General features: G+C 39.7%; 3 protein-coding genes across 3 annotated transcripts; 2 read left to right on the top strand and 1 right to left on the bottom strand.

Annotated features, from left to right (window-relative positions):
* Positions 1-337: 337 nt before the first annotated feature.
* ndufaf1 (NADH:ubiquinone oxidoreductase complex assembly factor 1) lies at positions 338-4,854 on the top strand. Its single transcript, XM_033642780.2, has 5 exons — positions 338-478; positions 1,767-2,306; positions 3,819-4,004; positions 4,199-4,273; positions 4,451-4,854. The coding sequence occupies exons 2-5, from the start codon at positions 1,791-1,793 to the stop codon at positions 4,589-4,591; spliced, it is 918 nt and encodes a 305-aa protein (XP_033498671.1). The 5' UTR covers positions 338-478; positions 1,767-1,790; the 3' UTR covers positions 4,592-4,854.
* A 198-nt stretch (positions 4,855-5,052) lies between these two features.
* Positions 5,053-8,928, bottom strand: nusap1 (nucleolar and spindle associated protein 1). Its single transcript, XM_033642778.2, has 12 exons — positions 8,761-8,928; positions 8,541-8,609; positions 8,243-8,458; positions 7,915-8,062; positions 7,688-7,780; positions 7,431-7,543; positions 7,263-7,313; positions 6,953-7,131; positions 5,979-6,139; positions 5,766-5,882; positions 5,581-5,686; positions 5,053-5,484 (listed from the first exon to the last, which is right to left on the bottom strand). Exons 1-12 carry the CDS (start codon positions 8,833-8,835, stop codon positions 5,397-5,399), a joined length of 1,416 nt encoding a protein of 471 aa, XP_033498669.2. The 5' UTR covers positions 8,836-8,928; the 3' UTR covers positions 5,053-5,396.
* A 2,033-nt stretch (positions 8,929-10,961) lies between these two features.
* oip5 (opa interacting protein 5) lies at positions 10,962-15,181 on the top strand. Its single transcript, XM_033642394.2, has 5 exons — positions 10,962-11,240; positions 13,953-14,019; positions 14,103-14,225; positions 14,497-14,578; positions 14,948-15,181. The coding sequence occupies exons 1-5, from the start codon at positions 11,069-11,071 to the stop codon at positions 15,038-15,040; spliced, it is 537 nt and encodes a 178-aa protein (XP_033498285.2). The 5' UTR covers positions 10,962-11,068; the 3' UTR covers positions 15,041-15,181.
* The last annotated feature ends 2,472 nt before the right edge of the window (positions 15,182-17,653 follow it).

Raw genomic sequence — 17,653 nt, 5'->3', positions numbered from 1 at the left:
GTCAGCCACACAAAGGCAGCACTGAGCATGCGCGTTCTTATAGAAACCTCGGCTACGGCTGTGTTTTATACATTTTTCAGTGAAATAAAATTCACATTTATGTTTGTGCTTATTAAATTAGTTTTTTAATATAATTCAAATACATAAAAACGCCTGGCAAAGGCGCGAGGACATCGACAGTTAGCTATGAGTGGAACTATATATTTACTATGTGTCAGTCAGGACAGGAATCTTTGGTGCATTAATGTTACAGCTGCATTCAAGGTCCACGATAAATCAACCTTTTACTGTTGTACGTTAAGCTGTAGCCCCGGGTGTTACGTGTCCTGGATTTACAACTAAATGTACACAACGAGTTTATTGATTGTTTAATTTAATAACAGTGTCTTGGATAAATAAATTGGTGGTCGAGTTAAAGTAAAACAGGAACCGAAGTCTGAAATATCCATGCGTCACCTTCAGGTACATCGTGAACACAGTAAGTAGAAACAGATTGTACTAAACATACATTTAGTGTCATATTATCATCAGAGTAATGTGAACCAGGTAGCTTTGGTCATCTTTTGTAACCTTAGCTATGTATTTAAATGTTTACAGGATAGAGTCATAACGTGTCTGTAATTAGCGACTTTATTATGGCTGTATAATTTATTTACTCAATGGAGGTGTCAGAATTATGGGAAATTCCATTTTAAAAAAAAAAACGGATTAAGCTATACTGAAACAAAAAAAGACAAGTTAATTTTTACTCAATCTCTTTACCATGTGTGTAAAGCTCAGACCAGCAAATGCTCTGTATTTCTTTACATGTGAAATTAATTAACAGTTGATTAAGTAACACAGGTGGAATAGATGTACAATGTCACGATTTTTTTCAGAAAATAGATACATGATAGATATGCTCAATGTTGGATTTTTTGCAGATATCTGATATGTCATAACCCATTTGGCCGGTAACTGATATCTATATCACCTTTTTCCCCACCTAATTTTAGAGATCATCGCGTCCCTTCTGTAGTGGAATTAACATCATATTATGCATGCGTATTCTTATCATGATGTCCCACCAGCAGATGGAGACATGAAATACAATACCCTTCAAAGTATATAATATTTATTCAATGTGCAAATTAAGAAAAAGCATGTTGGCTGATTAGAACAGCTCATTTTAAACCCTGTATCGGCCAGTATCGATGACGTGCCGATATTACTGTGCATCCCTCATACAATCCCTCATAATTTATCACCACTGGGGAATCATATTTTATACCAGAAAAGCAAAGAAACACAAGTTTAACACACAAGAGCTGACATATGAAGACATACTAAAACTAACATAAGTGTCTAAATGACATTAGTGTAGCTAAAGAGCCTGCCAAACCACTAAAAAAAAATAAAATAAACTATAAATACAATGGATCAGTTAATACAAGTCGAATCATGTGTGATGCACCTCTTAACAGGACCAACAAAATAGGCAGAACACAGATAGGATAACAGTTTTAGCACTAATCTGAGATTTGTTTCATAAACCAAATAATAATTTTTTAATTGCGCCTTTCAGGCAACCCAAGTACGCATTACACATATGGAAAAAACAAACAACATAAGAACAGAGAATAGTAGTAGGAACTGTCAAGCCACTTGAATAAGATTTCTTTTAATATTTTGTCTCTTTGTAAATCTAAAACAAACTTAACTTTTATAATCCATTTCCACACTGAGTCCAGTGCAATAACAGCATTTTTCTGTATGTTTCCCATCAGTGAATCGTTCATATCACCACTGAAATGCCTCTGCCAAAGATCACACGTCTCCCCTCAGCGAGGCTGCTGAGCTCCGTACACCATCACCAGCTGCTCCTCCTCCCCTCCATCACTCCTCTCAGCGTGCCCAGAAGAGCTGTGAGTCAGGGTGAATACAGACGACCCGGCCAGCCCAAAGAACACAAGTTCCCATGGCAGGGGATTAACTTTAGCTTCACAAAGGGTTTGGAAGGAATAAAGAAGAATTTCACGCTGCTGAAGAAGGAGTTTACCGACCCATGGATCGGTCCGGAGGGCAAACCGATTCTTGAGCACATGTTAGAGCAGAACAGAGTGATATGGGAGTTCAGAGGTCCGGAGAGCATGGAGCAGTGGACGGTGTCCTCGGATCATGAGATAGGAGGTCAAAGTGAAGCTTTCTTGAAGCTTGGCAGAAACAATAATACCTGTTTTCTGTACGGGACTCTGAGCTCTACTCCTCCAAAAGATGGAGAGACACGATACAGTGGCTACTGCACCATGCGCTCAAAGCAACAACTGGTTAGTGCCCTGCTGTTTCCTAAAGTTTGTGGAATCATACATTCACTTCTAATAAGGTTGGGAAGTTATTCTAAAAGTATCCTGGGCCATTGAGGACTCTGAGGTGGAGACTCTCATTTCAAATATATTCAAAGGGGCAGTAACCCCAAATCAAGTGTGTGAGTTGCAGAGTGTTTGAGTTATTCGTGGTAGAGATGTCTTCCCACGCTAATATAATGAAACTAGATAGCACTCGGCTTGTGGTGCTCAAAGCACCAAAAAAAAAAAAAAATAACATTTGGAAAAACTCAGCATCAATGTCTCTTTCCAGAAATCATGACCCAGTTACTCAAGATAATCCACAGACCTTGTTGTGAGAAATTTCATGTGGGAACTATTTTATTTCTACCAAACTACACTCACCACCTGTATCACAGCGCAGAAGGAAGCGTGCATCTACTGCTAGCTCACCTAGCACCACCAAGCTAGCTAAGGTTACATCTCAGCCCAGGAAGACGCAAATTTGCGAATAGTGAATGAACGACCCACCCTGACCTCCCTATGATTGGCTAATACTCATTGCCTTTGTTGGTTGGATTTGTTAGGTTTAGGCAAGAGGAGTGGGATTGGATAAGGTTAGGGTAAGAATGTCAGGGTGAGCCATTCAGAGGCCTTGATGTGAGCAGTTTTGTGTAGGAACTCTTTCTTTCTACCAAACTACACCCACCAACCGTATCACCATGCAGAAGGAGGAGTGCATCTACTCATGGACGAGAGGCTTGTGCTCATGACAGAGCAACATGTAAACATTAATGGTGTCCTGTGCATGTATTTGCAAATCCTAAGATGGTGAAGGAATGGCCCCCCTTACCCTAACCAACCCCACTCCTCCCACCAACAAAGGCAATGAGTACTAGCCAATGATAGGGAGAGTAGGGTGGGTCATTCTTTAACCATCCTAGGATTTGCAAATTAGCGTCCTCCTCGGCTGAGATGTAACCTTAGCTAGCTTGGTGGTGCTAGGTGAGCTAGCAGTATATGCACACTTCCTTCTGCGCTGATACACTTGGCAGGTGTAGTTTGGTAGAAAGAAAATAGTTCTTACGTGTCACTGCTCACAACAAGGTCTATGGATTATCTTGAGTAACCAGGTCATGATTTCTGGAAAGAGACATTGCTGTTGAGTTTTTCAAATGTACTTTTTGGCGCTTTGAGCACCACAAGCCGAGTGCCATCTAGTTAATTATATTAGAGAGAAGGCAGACATATCTAAGGCCGATAACTCCAAAACCATTGTGGGTGGCAGGTAACTAAAACTCTGTTTACCAACTGCTATTGGTATTCATTTCAAATACACGACACACCAGCTGAATTTACTGACTAGTTTCTCTTCCTTCTCTGTGGTTTACTGGTGCTAGTCTGTACTGGAATGAAAACCTGCCCACATCCAGTTCTCAACTGCTCTTAAATTCATATAGCTGTCAGTTAGATAACTGATGCAGCCTGTCCCTCAAACATTTTTGTCTCTCCTAGATGTCTCTCGATAGAAAAAAGCACTACGATTGGTCCAGTTTCAACACCCTGCATCTGCGTGTGCGCGGTGACGGCCGTCCATGGATGATCAACATCGCCACAGAAACATACTTCTCTCACCAGAAAGATGACCTCTACAATTATTTCCTGTACACCAGGGGAGGACCCTACTGGCAAGATGTCAAGGTGAGCAAAAATAAATCTTTATAAATTTTCTGCGGGGAAGAGCTGATAAATGTATGTTGAAAAGAAGTATCACAGAATTTGGAGAATATTGTTACCGCGTTTGCTGCAATTTTACTCGTGGGAATAGGTGGCGGGGTTTTTTTGTCTAATACACAATGTAAGCAATGTAATACTTAAGTGTTCCTCATCTACAGATACCTTTCTCCAAGTTCTTCCTCACAAGTCGTGGAAGGATACAAGACGACCAGCATCCTCTCTGGCTGGACAAGGTAGAGCTAAGAAAAGTCAAACTGATGTAGCATCAGATACATGAATAAATCAAGCCAGCACAAAGTTATACTGTTAAATACGTATGAATCATTGCCTTTGGATATTTTTAACCTGCAACTGTTGCGGTCTAACACATTTTGCTCACCTATATTCACTACATGTGTTTGTATTTACAGGTAAACACCATTGGATTCACCTTGGGGGATAAAGCAGACGGTCCGTTCCAGCTTGAGATCGATTTTATTGGCGTCTGCAAAGATTACGCACACACAGAGGAGTTTGCCTACGAGGTCTACAAGAGGAACCCGGAAGTTTGAGAGCAACAGCTACAACACTGCACATGAACTGCTTTGAATACTGGTGGCTATATTTAAACTGTCAATAAACAAATGTGCCACCTTCAAGTGGTGGAAAATCAGTTACAAGCAATTCTTGTTAACACTGTAAATCTGGATTCTAACTGTGATACGTATGTAATGATGGGCCATTTTTTTACCTACAGAACTTGTTAGAGCCCTGAAGTATGTTTCTGGTTATGTCTTGTTGAAGGAGATTAAATACAACAACTATGACCCTCCAATTTCAGGACAGTTATTGAGACAAGCGTGCTGCTCTTTCACAACAAAATCAAGTTGTTCATCATGTCAACAGTCCAAATGTTAAACATTATCCTGCAACAGATAATGTCAACCAACCAGATCTTAATATTAAAACCACTTTTTTGCAGGACATTTTTCACTATCACATCACAAATGTGCACAAATGTCAAAGCACAACAGTAAGGAAAACTGCAATGCAGCAAACTTTAATTAAAACTGTAGAACGCAGACAAGGAATTTTTTTCTATCAATGTCTTTTTTATCCGTTTTTGCCTCCCACAACAAAAGTACCAGTTTGAAAAGCAGCAAAGCGTGACATTGATTCTCTACACATCAAAGTACAAAAGCAAATCAACTTCATTTATCCCTAAAATTGAAAAACAGTATATAGACGCAGAAAACGTTAGCTTCCTAACAGTATGCTAAAAGAGACTGCAGAAATTAAAGCTTCAGCTGCAGACAACAAAATATTTACACTGGAAAAGCAGGCTGTACAAAAGGTCTGTAAACAAGCGCGATATTTTTACATCATAACAAGGCCTCTTCTTGCCCCGAGCATATTCTCTTTCTTCTGCTTCCGGTCTTCGGTATGTTTTGCTCTCCTGTTCTCCCTAAAATAAGACACAGAAACATCCATAAGAGGCTGATGCTCAGAGAGAAACTTGTTATGGAAGATAAGCCAGCTTGTATTTTAATTTTAGAAATACCTCGTCTGGACTTGGTGTTGTTTGTAGTTTTTCTGATGGGAGTTTACGATCAGCGACTTGTTTCCTGCCGTGTTTTCTTTGGTCTCGGCAAACGGCTTCAGTTTACCTATAGAAGAAAATAAACCTTCAGGGAATTGTCTGTCCACTGATCCTACACTTCAGAGATATTAAGAAGCTGTTTGTACCTGTGTGAGGTTTGTAGCTGAGTGGACGAGACAGACTGGCCTTCAGATCAAAAGCTGGCTTCTTTTGTGTTCCGGGGGTTGCTGTCATACTTGTGTTGCCGGTGAAAACGAATGGTCCTGGAATTAAGGGGGAGAAAAAGGTCATTCATGGAAGCTCTACATATCTATAGGCAAATTCAGATATAAATCCAAAGATTAAAATGTTACAGTTACCTGTTTTTGTGGCAGAGAAAGTGGAAGTCTTGACACCGTTGGGCTTTCCTCCATCTGTGGTCTCCTTCTGTGGGGTGTTTGAGGCCACGCAGAGTGACTTGCGTGCCGGCGTCTTCACCAGCGACTTCTTGTGCTCATTGTCACGTGTGGCTTCAGAGAACCTGCAAACACACGTGATTGTTAAAGCATTACATTGAACACTACATACAGAGTGCCAAAAAGGTGTGTTCATCCCCCTTTTAAGTTTTCGTGACTCAAAGGGCATTTAATGTGAATTTTTTGACAACAGCCACTAGAAACAGTCACTTTAATGTCAGAGATAAAACAGGGAATGCTTCTACTGCAGACAGAAGTAGTGGGCAGTCTCTTATGCAATGAACTGTGATGTGCTTTGCATTTTTGTGTGACTAATATCAGTCATAAACCAAAAGATGCCCGGCCCACATGGGCGTACATGACACTACAAAACATTATAAACAAGAGCAATAACATCATGGTAGAAACAATATCTTTAAAATGTCAAACATAAAATGCCCTCATACCTGTTGGTAAGCATTTGACACAAACTGAGCTAACAGAAACTCTTTGTCTGTATACAGAAACTCAAGTCTACATTCATCAGACCTGGAAAACAAATCAGGACATTCTGCAAATAATTTAAGGAAAAGCCAAAAATAGAATAGTAGAATAGTCAGAGTAGATCAAGTAATATTAACTACAGGGTCTTTTTTGGTTGATCGGCATAAAAAAGCCACACTAAATGCCCTTTGACTCAATGTCATAAGCAATAAAATGTTATGGAGAAGATAAGGTCAAGGCAGAGAGCAATTTGTCCGTATGAAAGTGGCTGAGAGGCCCAAAACTTCACCCGCAACGGCTGTTTACTTGCTAAAGTTCTTGGAGGAGTGAATAATATTTGGCTGTAGAAATTCATTTCTGTCAAGCAAAGGCCAGAGAAAGGAAGAGCTGCTCACCGAACATTGATCCTGCGAGAGGAAATGACAGAAGGTCTGAACGGAGCTTCTTCCTTGCTGGCAGGTTTGTTTGGAGGAGCTTTACTGGCTGAGAGCAACGTTTTTCTGCGTTTCTCCTCAGCTGGTTTCTTATTCAGCGGGACAGGGCTGAACATGGAGGCACGACTCTGATTGGCCTTCTGGAAAATACATACATACATACATACATACATACATAGGTCATCAGCTTCAATGCACTCTGTAAATAGTCAGTAAACTGCACTTGTAGTGTGTGCGCATTTCTGGAAGTTCAACAAGTGGTGATACTTACCACCTGAGCTTTGCCATTAACTTTCTGTAGTTTAGTTTTGTCTGACAGCTTCTGAAAATATAATAGAACATAAATTTTAAAAACCAAAACATCAAGTTCACTTACAGGTATAACACACAATTCTTTCTAACTAAAGACAGCCAAGACTGTTAGGAAGCTTTTGGTTACCTTCAGCTCTTTAACTGAACTTCTGAAGCTATCCATCTGCTTGGTCTTTCGCTGGACATAGGAGTCAATCGACTCCATCTTGTTAAAATGTGCTTCGTGGAGTTTTTTGAAATCTACAGAAGAGACACAATTTACAAAAATAATTTTTGAGAGTTTGAGGGGGAAATCTACTTTCTTACTGTTCTGTGGTTGCGGACTTTTTGGTTCAAAACCCGATTGTGATTGGAGTGGAAGCAATGAAGAAACAAATAACTTACTAGGAGTGATAGGCTTCAGCAGTGGCTTGTTCTTCTGCTGACGCCCCTGGTAACGAGGGATTTTACCCCCTCTGGGTGCTTTGGGTGCTTTTTCTGGACAAAGACATTTAATATATTTAAATGAAGTAGTAGTATGTGATTGCAACTTTGTGCTAAAGTCAAGAATCTCTGAAGACACTGGCTATTCAAACCAAACAAATCAACAGTAAGAAGTTTGTACCACTGACCTGTATCACCACGTACAGGTGCTTCATCCTTAATGTCAGGCTGCTGCTGCTCACTGACAGTGTCCTGGGGCTCCTCATTAGGAGGCTCAGCTTCACTTTTGTCAGAGGACACCCTTCTCTTCTTAGACACAGCCACTTCAATGCCACCCTGAAAGGAACAGTTGTTTGACTTTTTAATCCTCATGAAAGCAAGAATATGTAGCCCTGCTGTGCATAGGGATCCTAGTACCAACTTTGCATATTTGAACCAATAAGAAATGGAGGATACACATGCACAAGTTGGTGCCATGTGTTTGTGTTGAGGATGCTATGAGGTGTGGTAACTTACCTCTGCAGCACTTGGAGGTACTGTGGCATCACTCTCATCCACTGCTGCAGTATCAGAGATCTTTCTCTTGGCACCGTTTCCTTTGCCTCGACGTGTGTTCACAAACACAGTGGGGCTGGAAACTTTTTCCTTGCAAGATGCGTCTTCAATCTCCTGGACACTGTCTTGTGCCGCAGTTTCTTCTTCTTGAACAGTAGTAATATCCTTCTCCTGTGCCTGTACGTCAGAAGTCAGGTTTTAATACTAATTTTGAAATGAAATAGTATCATTAACCAGTATTAGCTTGAGTTTACGATACCTGCTCCTGCTTCTCCATGTTATCTCCTTGTTCATAATACTGCTTGATCGCTTTCAGGAGTTTATCGGCCTGTTTTCGGACAGAAAGAGTAGCATAGTTGAGTACATTTCGCCTAGCTACACACGAAAGCAAACGTTAGCTCACAGTAACCGTTAGCGTTAATTGCACAAAAAAACTTCGCAGTATTTCAAAGTTTATTTTAAAAGTACGACTCCATTACCTTCATGTTCGCTTTAAGACCGAGCGCCTTAGCGATGCTCCTCAACTCGGCATATTTCATGGAGTCCAAATCCATGTTGTTATAATAGTTTAATCCGTTTTGTGAGAAGAACTCAACATACACACGTTCAGTTAGTCAGGCACGGTGAGCTGTGGCAGCGCCCGACGGTTAAAAACTGCTCCGATTCAAAACACAGCAGCGGGAGCCGTTTGATTGGCTCCTGCGTGGGACCGGATGTGCCTCTCAGCCAATCAGAGCGCAGATAGATTTTTGTGTTCTGCCCATTGTCAACATGAGTTCCATCAAAGCGTCAACCAGTGTGAAGAGTGTGCAGTCACACAAGACATGACATCCACCTGGAAATATTAGAGATAATTATCTGGATTCCAGCACATAACAATTTATTTTGGTCCTTGTTGACAATTTTCCTAGAGAAATGCACATGATATGAAATAAATCAGATCAAGGTATTAAATTAAAAGGGAAAAAACAAACGGGAAACCCAAAAATATCCTATTTAGACCTAAAATTTTGTTTGGTCTGAATTTTTAATTTGTCCTAGCTATTTGGTTTCAGCAGGACCCAAAAAAGTATGAATAAAAAACTCAGCATTGGCAACAATAATTATGTCCCAGTGTGCTCAAACAAAGACAATAATAAAGTCCCAATGTCTTCAAAGGAATACTTCTTTCTTAGTGTTGCTAAAATTGGTCAAATTTGTTGCCATATCAAACTACAACCTTCATAAATAAACAAGTTTTCACCATTAAATTTGATCAGGTTTTGGACCTTGTCCACTTTTGCGTCGGGATCGGCTGCAGACTGACTTGGCAGAGATGGCTGCCATCTTTTTTTTACATGGATAAGTGTGTTGTGCTTCTGCTGCCACTGGATGGCACAAAAAAGTGTCCATGAACGAAGACAACAGGTGTAAGTTACGCAGAATGAGGTATAGGGTCAAGTACACCCAAAATGTGATGTCCTCATATGAGGACACAGAGTCTCAGGAGGTTTAAAAAAAAGGTGTAGACTGAAGCTTAAGCTTATTATACCAACTATTTTTACTTAGCATATTCTCATGAGTAACGTATATACTACTAAGTTTAAGTTATGCAAAAGAGAAAAAAAACATACAAAAAAATGTCATAATAAAAAAGGGGGGGTAGAAGGGAACAATTTGGCAGACAGATTTGCAATAGATGCAACTAAAAAATTAGAAACCAACATTCAAGGCCTCCTACATCCAACCCAGAGGTTCCTGCCAACCCAATTTACAGTCTTGGCTGCAGATTACATACCTACTGAAAATTAATACCAAGGCCTCCAACAATGTGTGTGCTCAAAGAAGAAGCCTCACTAAATTCAAAAAGGTACCATTTGCTATGTACAGCCCCTGTAAAAGGCAAACTCATCTGTGTCATGGTTTTCTTCCTTTCTTTTTTGTATAATAGTCAAATGTATATGCTTACTCTATAAACTCTTAAAAAAACTATGAAATGATTAAATTAAATGAATAATTTCTGTTTTTTGTCATACACAGATTCAAATCAAGAGAACTTTATTTATCTCAAAGGAAATTCTTGTGCCAGAGAGTGCTTCAAATTACAGTGACAGAAATTACAGAAACAACAATTAACATTCACAAGCAGTAATAACCAGAACAAGTCAGTTCCCAGGGTCAGGGTCACTCACTGGGCCCAGTTTCAAAAACAATAGAGCATTAAATATTTGGAAAAAAATATTAGTATTATTATATTATTAAAAGATCAAAATCAAACTGGAACTAAAGAATTTACTACAGTAGAAATTAGGGCATGTGGAATATATAACATAATGTATATTTACATTTTTTGGAAAATAAAGGGCTTAGCAGGAGAACACACTGTAGGCATTTGGCCGTTCCGATACACACCACATTCACAAGATGGCGGTAATGCATCTGAAAGCTGTTTGCCAACCGCCATTAAACAACAGAAGAAGAAGAAGAAGCGCCAACATAAACGATTTAAACAATTTAAAGCGGTTAACGTTTGAATTTTCTTGCTTAGGGTGAGTAAAAAAAGTTATTTTAGCATCAGCTAATTTATTTTCACTTTTTTTCTGATGTAAAATGTTTACAACGATTGTTCTGTCTTTCGCTGTATATCGGCCTTTCTCACATTCCTCCACACGGTGGCGCTGTTACACCGAGCAAACTGACAGTGAGCCGAGGTAAGAACACACAAGGAAGAGACGTCCTGCTCTCCTCCTCAGTTCAAATCAACAAGCGGGACAAGCGGCTAACTGTTAGCTGGACTAGTTAAACTTTATGAACATGGAGTTTGACGACAGCCTCTTATTGAACCGGACCCACGGTGAGAAGCTGGAGGCAGAACACCGACAGAGGATGACTCTACACTGTCAGCAGTGTAACACCGTGCTGGGAGACTCCCTCGGTGTCTGTGGGGAGGTTAAATTCATGGACTCTATCGTGTGTCTGAGTAAGTTCACTGCAAACTCAGAAAATAATACAAGAGTTGTTTGCCTGTCTTAGATATTAAGATATCTGTTCAGGTTGTTAAATATACCTGTTGTGTGTCTCTGTGGTGTAACGTTAGTAGGTGGACTGGTGATGGGCTAGTTGAGTATAACGTTATGTTGTTTGTAACCCTGCCTGAGGAGCAAATCACCTCATTTATTAAAAAAAAAAAAGTAAAGAAAAATTAATAGTTACTAGTTTATTACAAGTTTGTTTGCAGTTTGAAACTGTGTCTCGGGGTTAGAGCTGCAATGGCGAGTCGGTTAGTCGATCGAAATTAATTTAATCGCCTATTAATTACTGTTTTGATAGTCGATTTTTAACCAACATTTTATCAAACATTTGCTGGTTCCAGCTTCTGAAATGTGACAATTTGCTGCTTTTCTTTGTAATTTATGATGATAATTAAAGAGGTCTTTGGGTTTTGGACTTTTGGTTGGACATTAGAAGTGATTTGAAGACGTCACTTTAGTTGTGGAGGCTTGTGATTACAATTTTCATTTTTATAGACTAAACAATTGATTGATTAATCCTAAAAAATAGTCGTCAGATTACCGTAGAACTTCATTTAATAGCCCGGGTTACTATTTGCTTTAATCAGTGGTTCCCAACTGGTGGGTCGTGGTCCCAACAAGGGTCACAGATCCACTCTGAATCGACTGCGAGTGACTTGTAAACATGTCCAGACTGAAAAATGCCACTTTATTTTTAAGTACAGTGAATTTTCTGCACAGAGCTTTCACTTTGAAGTGCTGTTTCTAGGGATGCACCGAATATTCGGTAACCGAATATATTCGGCCGAATATTGCAAAAAAATTCGGTATTCGGTGAAATAAGTGAAAAGCAAGGCCGAATAATAGCGGCATGTTTTGATAACACAATCAAACAGCTTGCGGTGACGGACGGAGTAAAATGTAGGCAGTGTGGTGATATTTTACTCCGTCCGTCACCGCACTCGCATTTGCGACTAAAAACAGTTTTGTGCGAGCAAAATAAATCATTCAGCACGCTGTGTGAGTACAGACTTCAACCAGCAGCAGAAACGAAAGGCGAATCCCGCCGGTTGTGGGTTGAACGGGGGTCACAGACACAGACAGGAATGTATTCCTGTCAAATACGGCGGCCATAGTGCTCCGTGGCGCAAGATAAGGCTTACTGGCGACGGAGAAGTCCGACTCCAATAATATCCTCTTCTTGGTGTCATGACTGCCCAAAAGTACCTGAACAGCCGAGCCATGGCAGCACACAGGTATGTGATGTGTCAGAGCAGAAACGAGCTGTTCACATTTCTCTCTTTGTGGCAGGTAACGGTCCACAAACCTCACCGCACTTTAGGGACTGTTCTTTACTTATGAAGGGACTGTTCTTTAATTGTCAGGGGAGGAGGGTGGCTGGTTGATTTTTTTTTTTGCTGTTTTTGAAGTATGAATAAGTCGATAAGTAATTTATTCCATTGAAATATCATTGCTGTATTATAGAAAAGTGATTTATGTTTTTATAAATGACAAAAGGCACATCTGCCTCATTTTTGCTGTGGTATCATGATACTACTCAGAACCATGATATTTTCACTGGTATCGTACCGTGGGTCCCAATTTTGGTACCGTGACAACACTAATCTGGAGGGGGTTCATCTGCAAAAACGAATGAAAAACTAAACAACGGTATTCGGTACTCGGTATTCAGCCAAGCATTTAATTTTATTCGGCTTCGGCTTTGGCCACAAATTTTCATTTCGGTGCATCCTTAGCTGTTTCCTGTTGAAAAGTGAGAGACTAATGGACAGCTCTCTCTGACGGAGACAGCAAACTAGCTTGACGATGTGGCCAAATGCAAGTATGACGCCAGATGTATTAAACTGTGGACTTTGAACCAATGACCATGGAGAAATCTGGACCCCACTGGCTTAAATCACTGAAATCAACAGGCCTGTATTTGGGACAGGCCTTTAATTCCTTTCACACAAAACTGTTGCTCAGCAAAGATCTGGAAATTCAATCAAAATGTTTATTTAAACCAGTATGAATACTAGTTGTTAAAAAATTAGGTTTCAGATAATACATCAATTATGAGTCATTCATTTGATCTGGCTTCAACAGAGAACACATCGTAGATTGTGTGAGTTACGGCACCCAGCATACCGACACAACACCACTTTATCCTGTTAAAACAATACTCACAACTTGGATTAATTTTTATGAAAAACCCTTTTGATTCTTTTGATCTGTACGGACTAAAGGCATATGAATAACTTACAGGATAATCAAGGAATGGACACATAATTTGAGGTAGCCAACAACCTGGTTTTAAACATCCAAAGAACCTCTATAAAAAAAACGAACAACGAACCGCTTGGCAACCAGAGTAGACAACATAGTTGTAGTCTATCCACTGAGGTAACAGTATAATGTGGTTGAAAACTCTGGGAAAAAAGCTAGTAAGTGGACTCTGAGTTATTATTATTTTTGGTCAAACTGTGGCTTTTTTTTCTTCCAGTGGTTTTATGATTTTGTTTCATTATTTCATATGGAAACCTTCTGCATTTCAATCAGTTGTTTTGTTAGATTTACCTTTGCTAATCTATGTCCTGCCATGTTCTTTAATTTTTCATTTGCAAGACGTGCTTCGTCACAATTTGACATTAATCGATACCTTGCTGCGTGTCTCTCTTCAGGAGTAACAGATGATGTGGTCATCAGTGATTCAATGGACACAGGACATAAAGGAGATATGGCTAATTGGTGAGTGAAAAAAACAATGGTATTTTGACTGAAAGGTTTCTGTCTGTGACTCATTTATTTCCACTGGTGTTGTTTTCTTTCAGCATCTACAGCTCTCTAAAATGCCGCGTCTGCTGCTGTTCTGTGGGGAAAGTTATTCATTCAGCCCCGTCGCGTTTGGCCGCGGTTCGCTCCATGTTTCTCTTCTACAAAGCAAACATCAGTTGGTAAGCTCTGCTGCGTCCGTGAGCACACAAACATATTGACTCCTTGTGTACAGGTTTACTGCTGTCTGGAGAGGCTGGAATAAACAAGTGACTTATGAGTGTTGTCCACTGCATGAATTGCTTTTGTAAAGCTCAGGGTTACAGATGAAACACAGCCAAATTCACATTTTGTACACAGCATCTAAGTGACTGGTTCATTTTATGGTATGAAAAGCTTTTAGGCTACATCAATGGATTCTTCAGAAATCCCTTTTTCTATTTGTCTCTGCAGTTACATCCTCAACCGCAGCTCAATGGTGAAAGCATCCACACTCACATTTGATATGAAGCCCCTCAGAGACAACATGAATAAGGTGAGACAACCAAATATAATAGTGTTCTTTCTGACCATTATGTACCTGTCCACTCAACTGTCGTACATCATACTCACATAATAATCTCATAATGAGGGTACGATCTGTTCTGTGGTGACATGATAAGCACTTACTTGAATCTTCCCGAGGAGCTGTTAAAACAGGTGATTAAGTCTGAAGGTTCAGCCTCAGTGTGATGAGTAAATCATTATTCCATTAAATCTTGATCCCTTTGAATCTGTACTTCTAGATGTTCCCTAAATGTGTAAATGTTAAAGTTTGACAAGGGACACAGGATTAAAGGATGCTTGGGCCCAAAACAAATTCCTTTTACTGAATTAAAAATCTCTTTGTTTCTTTACGCTACAGGTGAGACAGAAGTTTGAGGCCCAGTTGGATCACATGTCACGCACTAAGAACAGACTGGTCGACAGGAGCGTCACCAGCAAAATGGTCAAGTAGTGTGCACAGGCAATCTCGACTGTACAGAGAGAACTGTGTGTTCTCTAATCTATTCTCCAATCCCTCTTGTAGACTTGTTTGTCTTGTAAGGTTTTTTTTCTGTTTTGTGTTTCCATTAAACATTTTTCGATGATGCAGGCACCGCTCTCCTGGTCTTATTTAATAGCTTTGATCAATCTCTGCAGATGTGTTGTGGACGTCATGGTGCAGTGAAAACACACTGCTCACATTGAATTTTGGGACTGCATTTCCACTAAAATATTTTGGACTGACATGATGAATTTTCTTCAAAGAATACATTGCAGCATAGATCTATCCCCAATTGAGTCAAGAATAAGTTGGGTGCCAGGCAGGAGAATAAACACAATCACTGTCATTTTTACAAAAATATCAGTTTCAAATCATCATTTAATTCTTCAATTAAATCTTCTTCAATTAAGGTTAATAATTTAACAAGATTTCACACACCAATATTCTATTAATAAAATAATAATAATAATAAATTCCAGAGACCAATACTAGTCCAAAAACTGAAATTTAAAAGGTCCTTTAAATAAATCAATCCAATAAAATAAACATTTGTGCCAAAGACTTGTCACCTCTACGCTGTACACAGGGTTCCTACGCAAGTGTGGAAAGTATGGAAAAGTATGGAAATAAATTTGATCAATTTCCAGGTATTAAAAAGTATGGAAAATGAAAAATAAAGTATGGGAAAATATTTATGTTTCCAGACTATTACCACTGTTCTAAAATACTGTTTTCTAAAATAGAAAATTAGGTATTTCCAAAAATAATTTAATCAATCCGGATCATGTTTTATGCCGGGCCAAGCACAGTTTGTGTGAGAGCAAACGTCTCAGAAAACATACCGCCCCTTTTACCTGATTGACAAGTGGTATGTCCAGTCCGCTGCCCCATGACCCTCCTCCAGCCCCCCAGGTATCAAGTTTCACTCCAACACTGCACCTTCGACAAGAAGACGAGTTTCACGTGGTTCACAATGGGTAGATGCAAGTTTTTGGATGGATGGCTTGACAATACCGTATATAAATACTGGTTGGCCAAGGATTCCCAATTCACGCACAAAGCTAGATGCAAGCTTTGTGTGAAATCGTTTGACATCGCCAACATGGGGGAGAAGGCGATTCTGAGCCACATGAAAGGAAAAAACACAGACATCTCGTTACTGTATCGCTTGCACCCAGAGTCCCAACATTTTTGCCTCAGCCCAAACATTGAACTTACCGGAGTTTTTATTTGCATGCCATTATGGTACTTGGCTACAATTGCCTATTAAGAATAATTAAATATGATGTGAAATATGATACACTGATATATTTACTCAGATGGTGCATATTCTCTGAAAAACAAAACAAACAAAAAAAAGTCTGTAAGTCTGGAAATTAGGGTATGGAAAAGTATGGAATTTTGAAATTCCAAATGTGTAGGAACCCTGTGTACACCTGCAGAGGAGGAAATGGTGGAAACACAAAGAGGTAGGAGGAATAACACAGCATGACAGTGAGTAAATGAAATGCTACAGATAAACTGTGCAGGAATAATATTTGTGATCGATCTCATTAGGACTACACACACATTTCCCACTTAACGCTTTTAACGCCAGAAATAAAACGATCACAACACTAAAATGCTTAGAAGACTGGAAAAATGCAACAGTGCAGCAGTGATGACTTCACTTCCGCTGGGTGTCCTCACACCTTACAACCAATCACATCTGTTAAAAGAAAGTCTCATACCTAGCAACACCTCCTCACTAAGGATAAAATTTCTGTCTCTCCCTTGCTCAGAGTTGCTGAGAAATTTACTAAATCGCTCCTAAGCTAGGACTCCTTACTGAAATGTTTTTACTGAACACCCTCAGAGAGCTCCTAAATTAGCTCGAAATATTTTAGTAAGGAGTCCTAGCTTAGGAGTGATTTAGGAAAGTTCTCAGAGCAGCTCTGAACAAGGAATGGACAGAAATGTTTACCTTAGTGAGGAGTTGTGGTTGACCTCATTGCTAGGTGTGATGCTTGATTTTAACAGATATGATTGGTTGTCACAGACACGCCCTTTTGTGAGCCAGCAAGGTGTGGACACCCGGTGGAAATGAAGTGAACTGCTGACTGTGAAAGTGTTGTCATTGTTTGTGTGATCACTCTGCTGATGGAAGGTTGAGACAGACTCAACTCATCACTGCTGCATGTTTCCAGTTTTCCAAATATCGTAGTGTTGTGATCATTTTATTTCTGGTGCTATAGCGTTAGGTGGGAAATGTGTGCGTATCCCCAATGAGATCAACCACACATATTATCCCCGCATTCCTTCCTATTATTGATTTACTCACATCCTGTATTTGGAGAATATTTTTCCATCCTCTTCGTCTATCAACCATTGTCTCCTCTGATTAAGAAACTCTTAAGCCTCTTAAAAGTCCCCCTCCCTGCTCTCAACAGTTTTCACTTTAGGAGCTTTTTTAGGGGCTAGGACACTTGGTGAATAACTTATCTTTAAAAAGGACCTAGTCTGAACTTTAAGGGGAAATTCTAAGAATTTCATCACTAGGAGCAACTCTTAGTGTTAAGAAGCTTTGTGAATACGGCCCCTGAA

This window comes from Epinephelus lanceolatus, chromosome 15, assembly GCF_041903045.1.
Source record: "Epinephelus lanceolatus isolate andai-2023 chromosome 15, ASM4190304v1, whole genome shotgun sequence".
In the NCBI taxonomy this organism is placed as follows: domain Eukaryota; kingdom Metazoa; phylum Chordata; class Actinopteri; order Perciformes; family Serranidae; genus Epinephelus; species Epinephelus lanceolatus.
The sequence above is the reverse complement of the archived record's forward strand: the minus strand, read 5'-3'. Positions and strand labels throughout refer to the sequence as shown.

Bases quoted from the DNA above. Each gene is read 5' to 3' on its own strand.
- ndufaf1 (XM_033642780.2), top strand. From the start codon at position 1,791: ATGCCTCTGCCAAAGATCACACGTCTCCCCTCAGCGAGGCTGCTGAGC. The intron at 2,307-3,818 runs GTTAGTGCCCTG...TGTCTCTCCTAG, and splicing joins TGCGCTCAAAGCAACAACTG to ATGTCTCTCGATAGAAAAAA. The intron at 4,274-4,450 runs GTAGAGCTAAGA...TTGTATTTACAG, and splicing joins ATCCTCTCTGGCTGGACAAG to GTAAACACCATTGGATTCAC.
- nusap1 (XM_033642778.2), bottom strand. From the start codon at position 8,835: ATGGATTTGGACTCCATGAAATATGCCGAGTTGAGGAGCATCGCTAAG. The intron at 8,610-8,760 runs GTAATGGAGTCG...GTCCGAAAACAG, and splicing joins GTCTTAAAGCGAACATGAAG to GCCGATAAACTCCTGAAAGC. The intron at 7,132-7,262 runs GTAAGTATCACC...TGTATTTTCCAG, and splicing joins TTAATGGCAAAGCTCAGGTG to AAGGCCAATCAGAGTCGTGC.
- oip5 (XM_033642394.2), top strand. From the start codon at position 11,069: ATGAACATGGAGTTTGACGACAGCCTCTTATTGAACCGGACCCACGGT. The intron at 11,241-13,952 runs GTAAGTTCACTG...GTCTCTCTTCAG, and splicing joins GGACTCTATCGTGTGTCTGA to GAGTAACAGATGATGTGGTC. The intron at 14,226-14,496 runs GTAAGCTCTGCT...TTGTCTCTGCAG, and splicing joins TACAAAGCAAACATCAGTTG to TTACATCCTCAACCGCAGCT.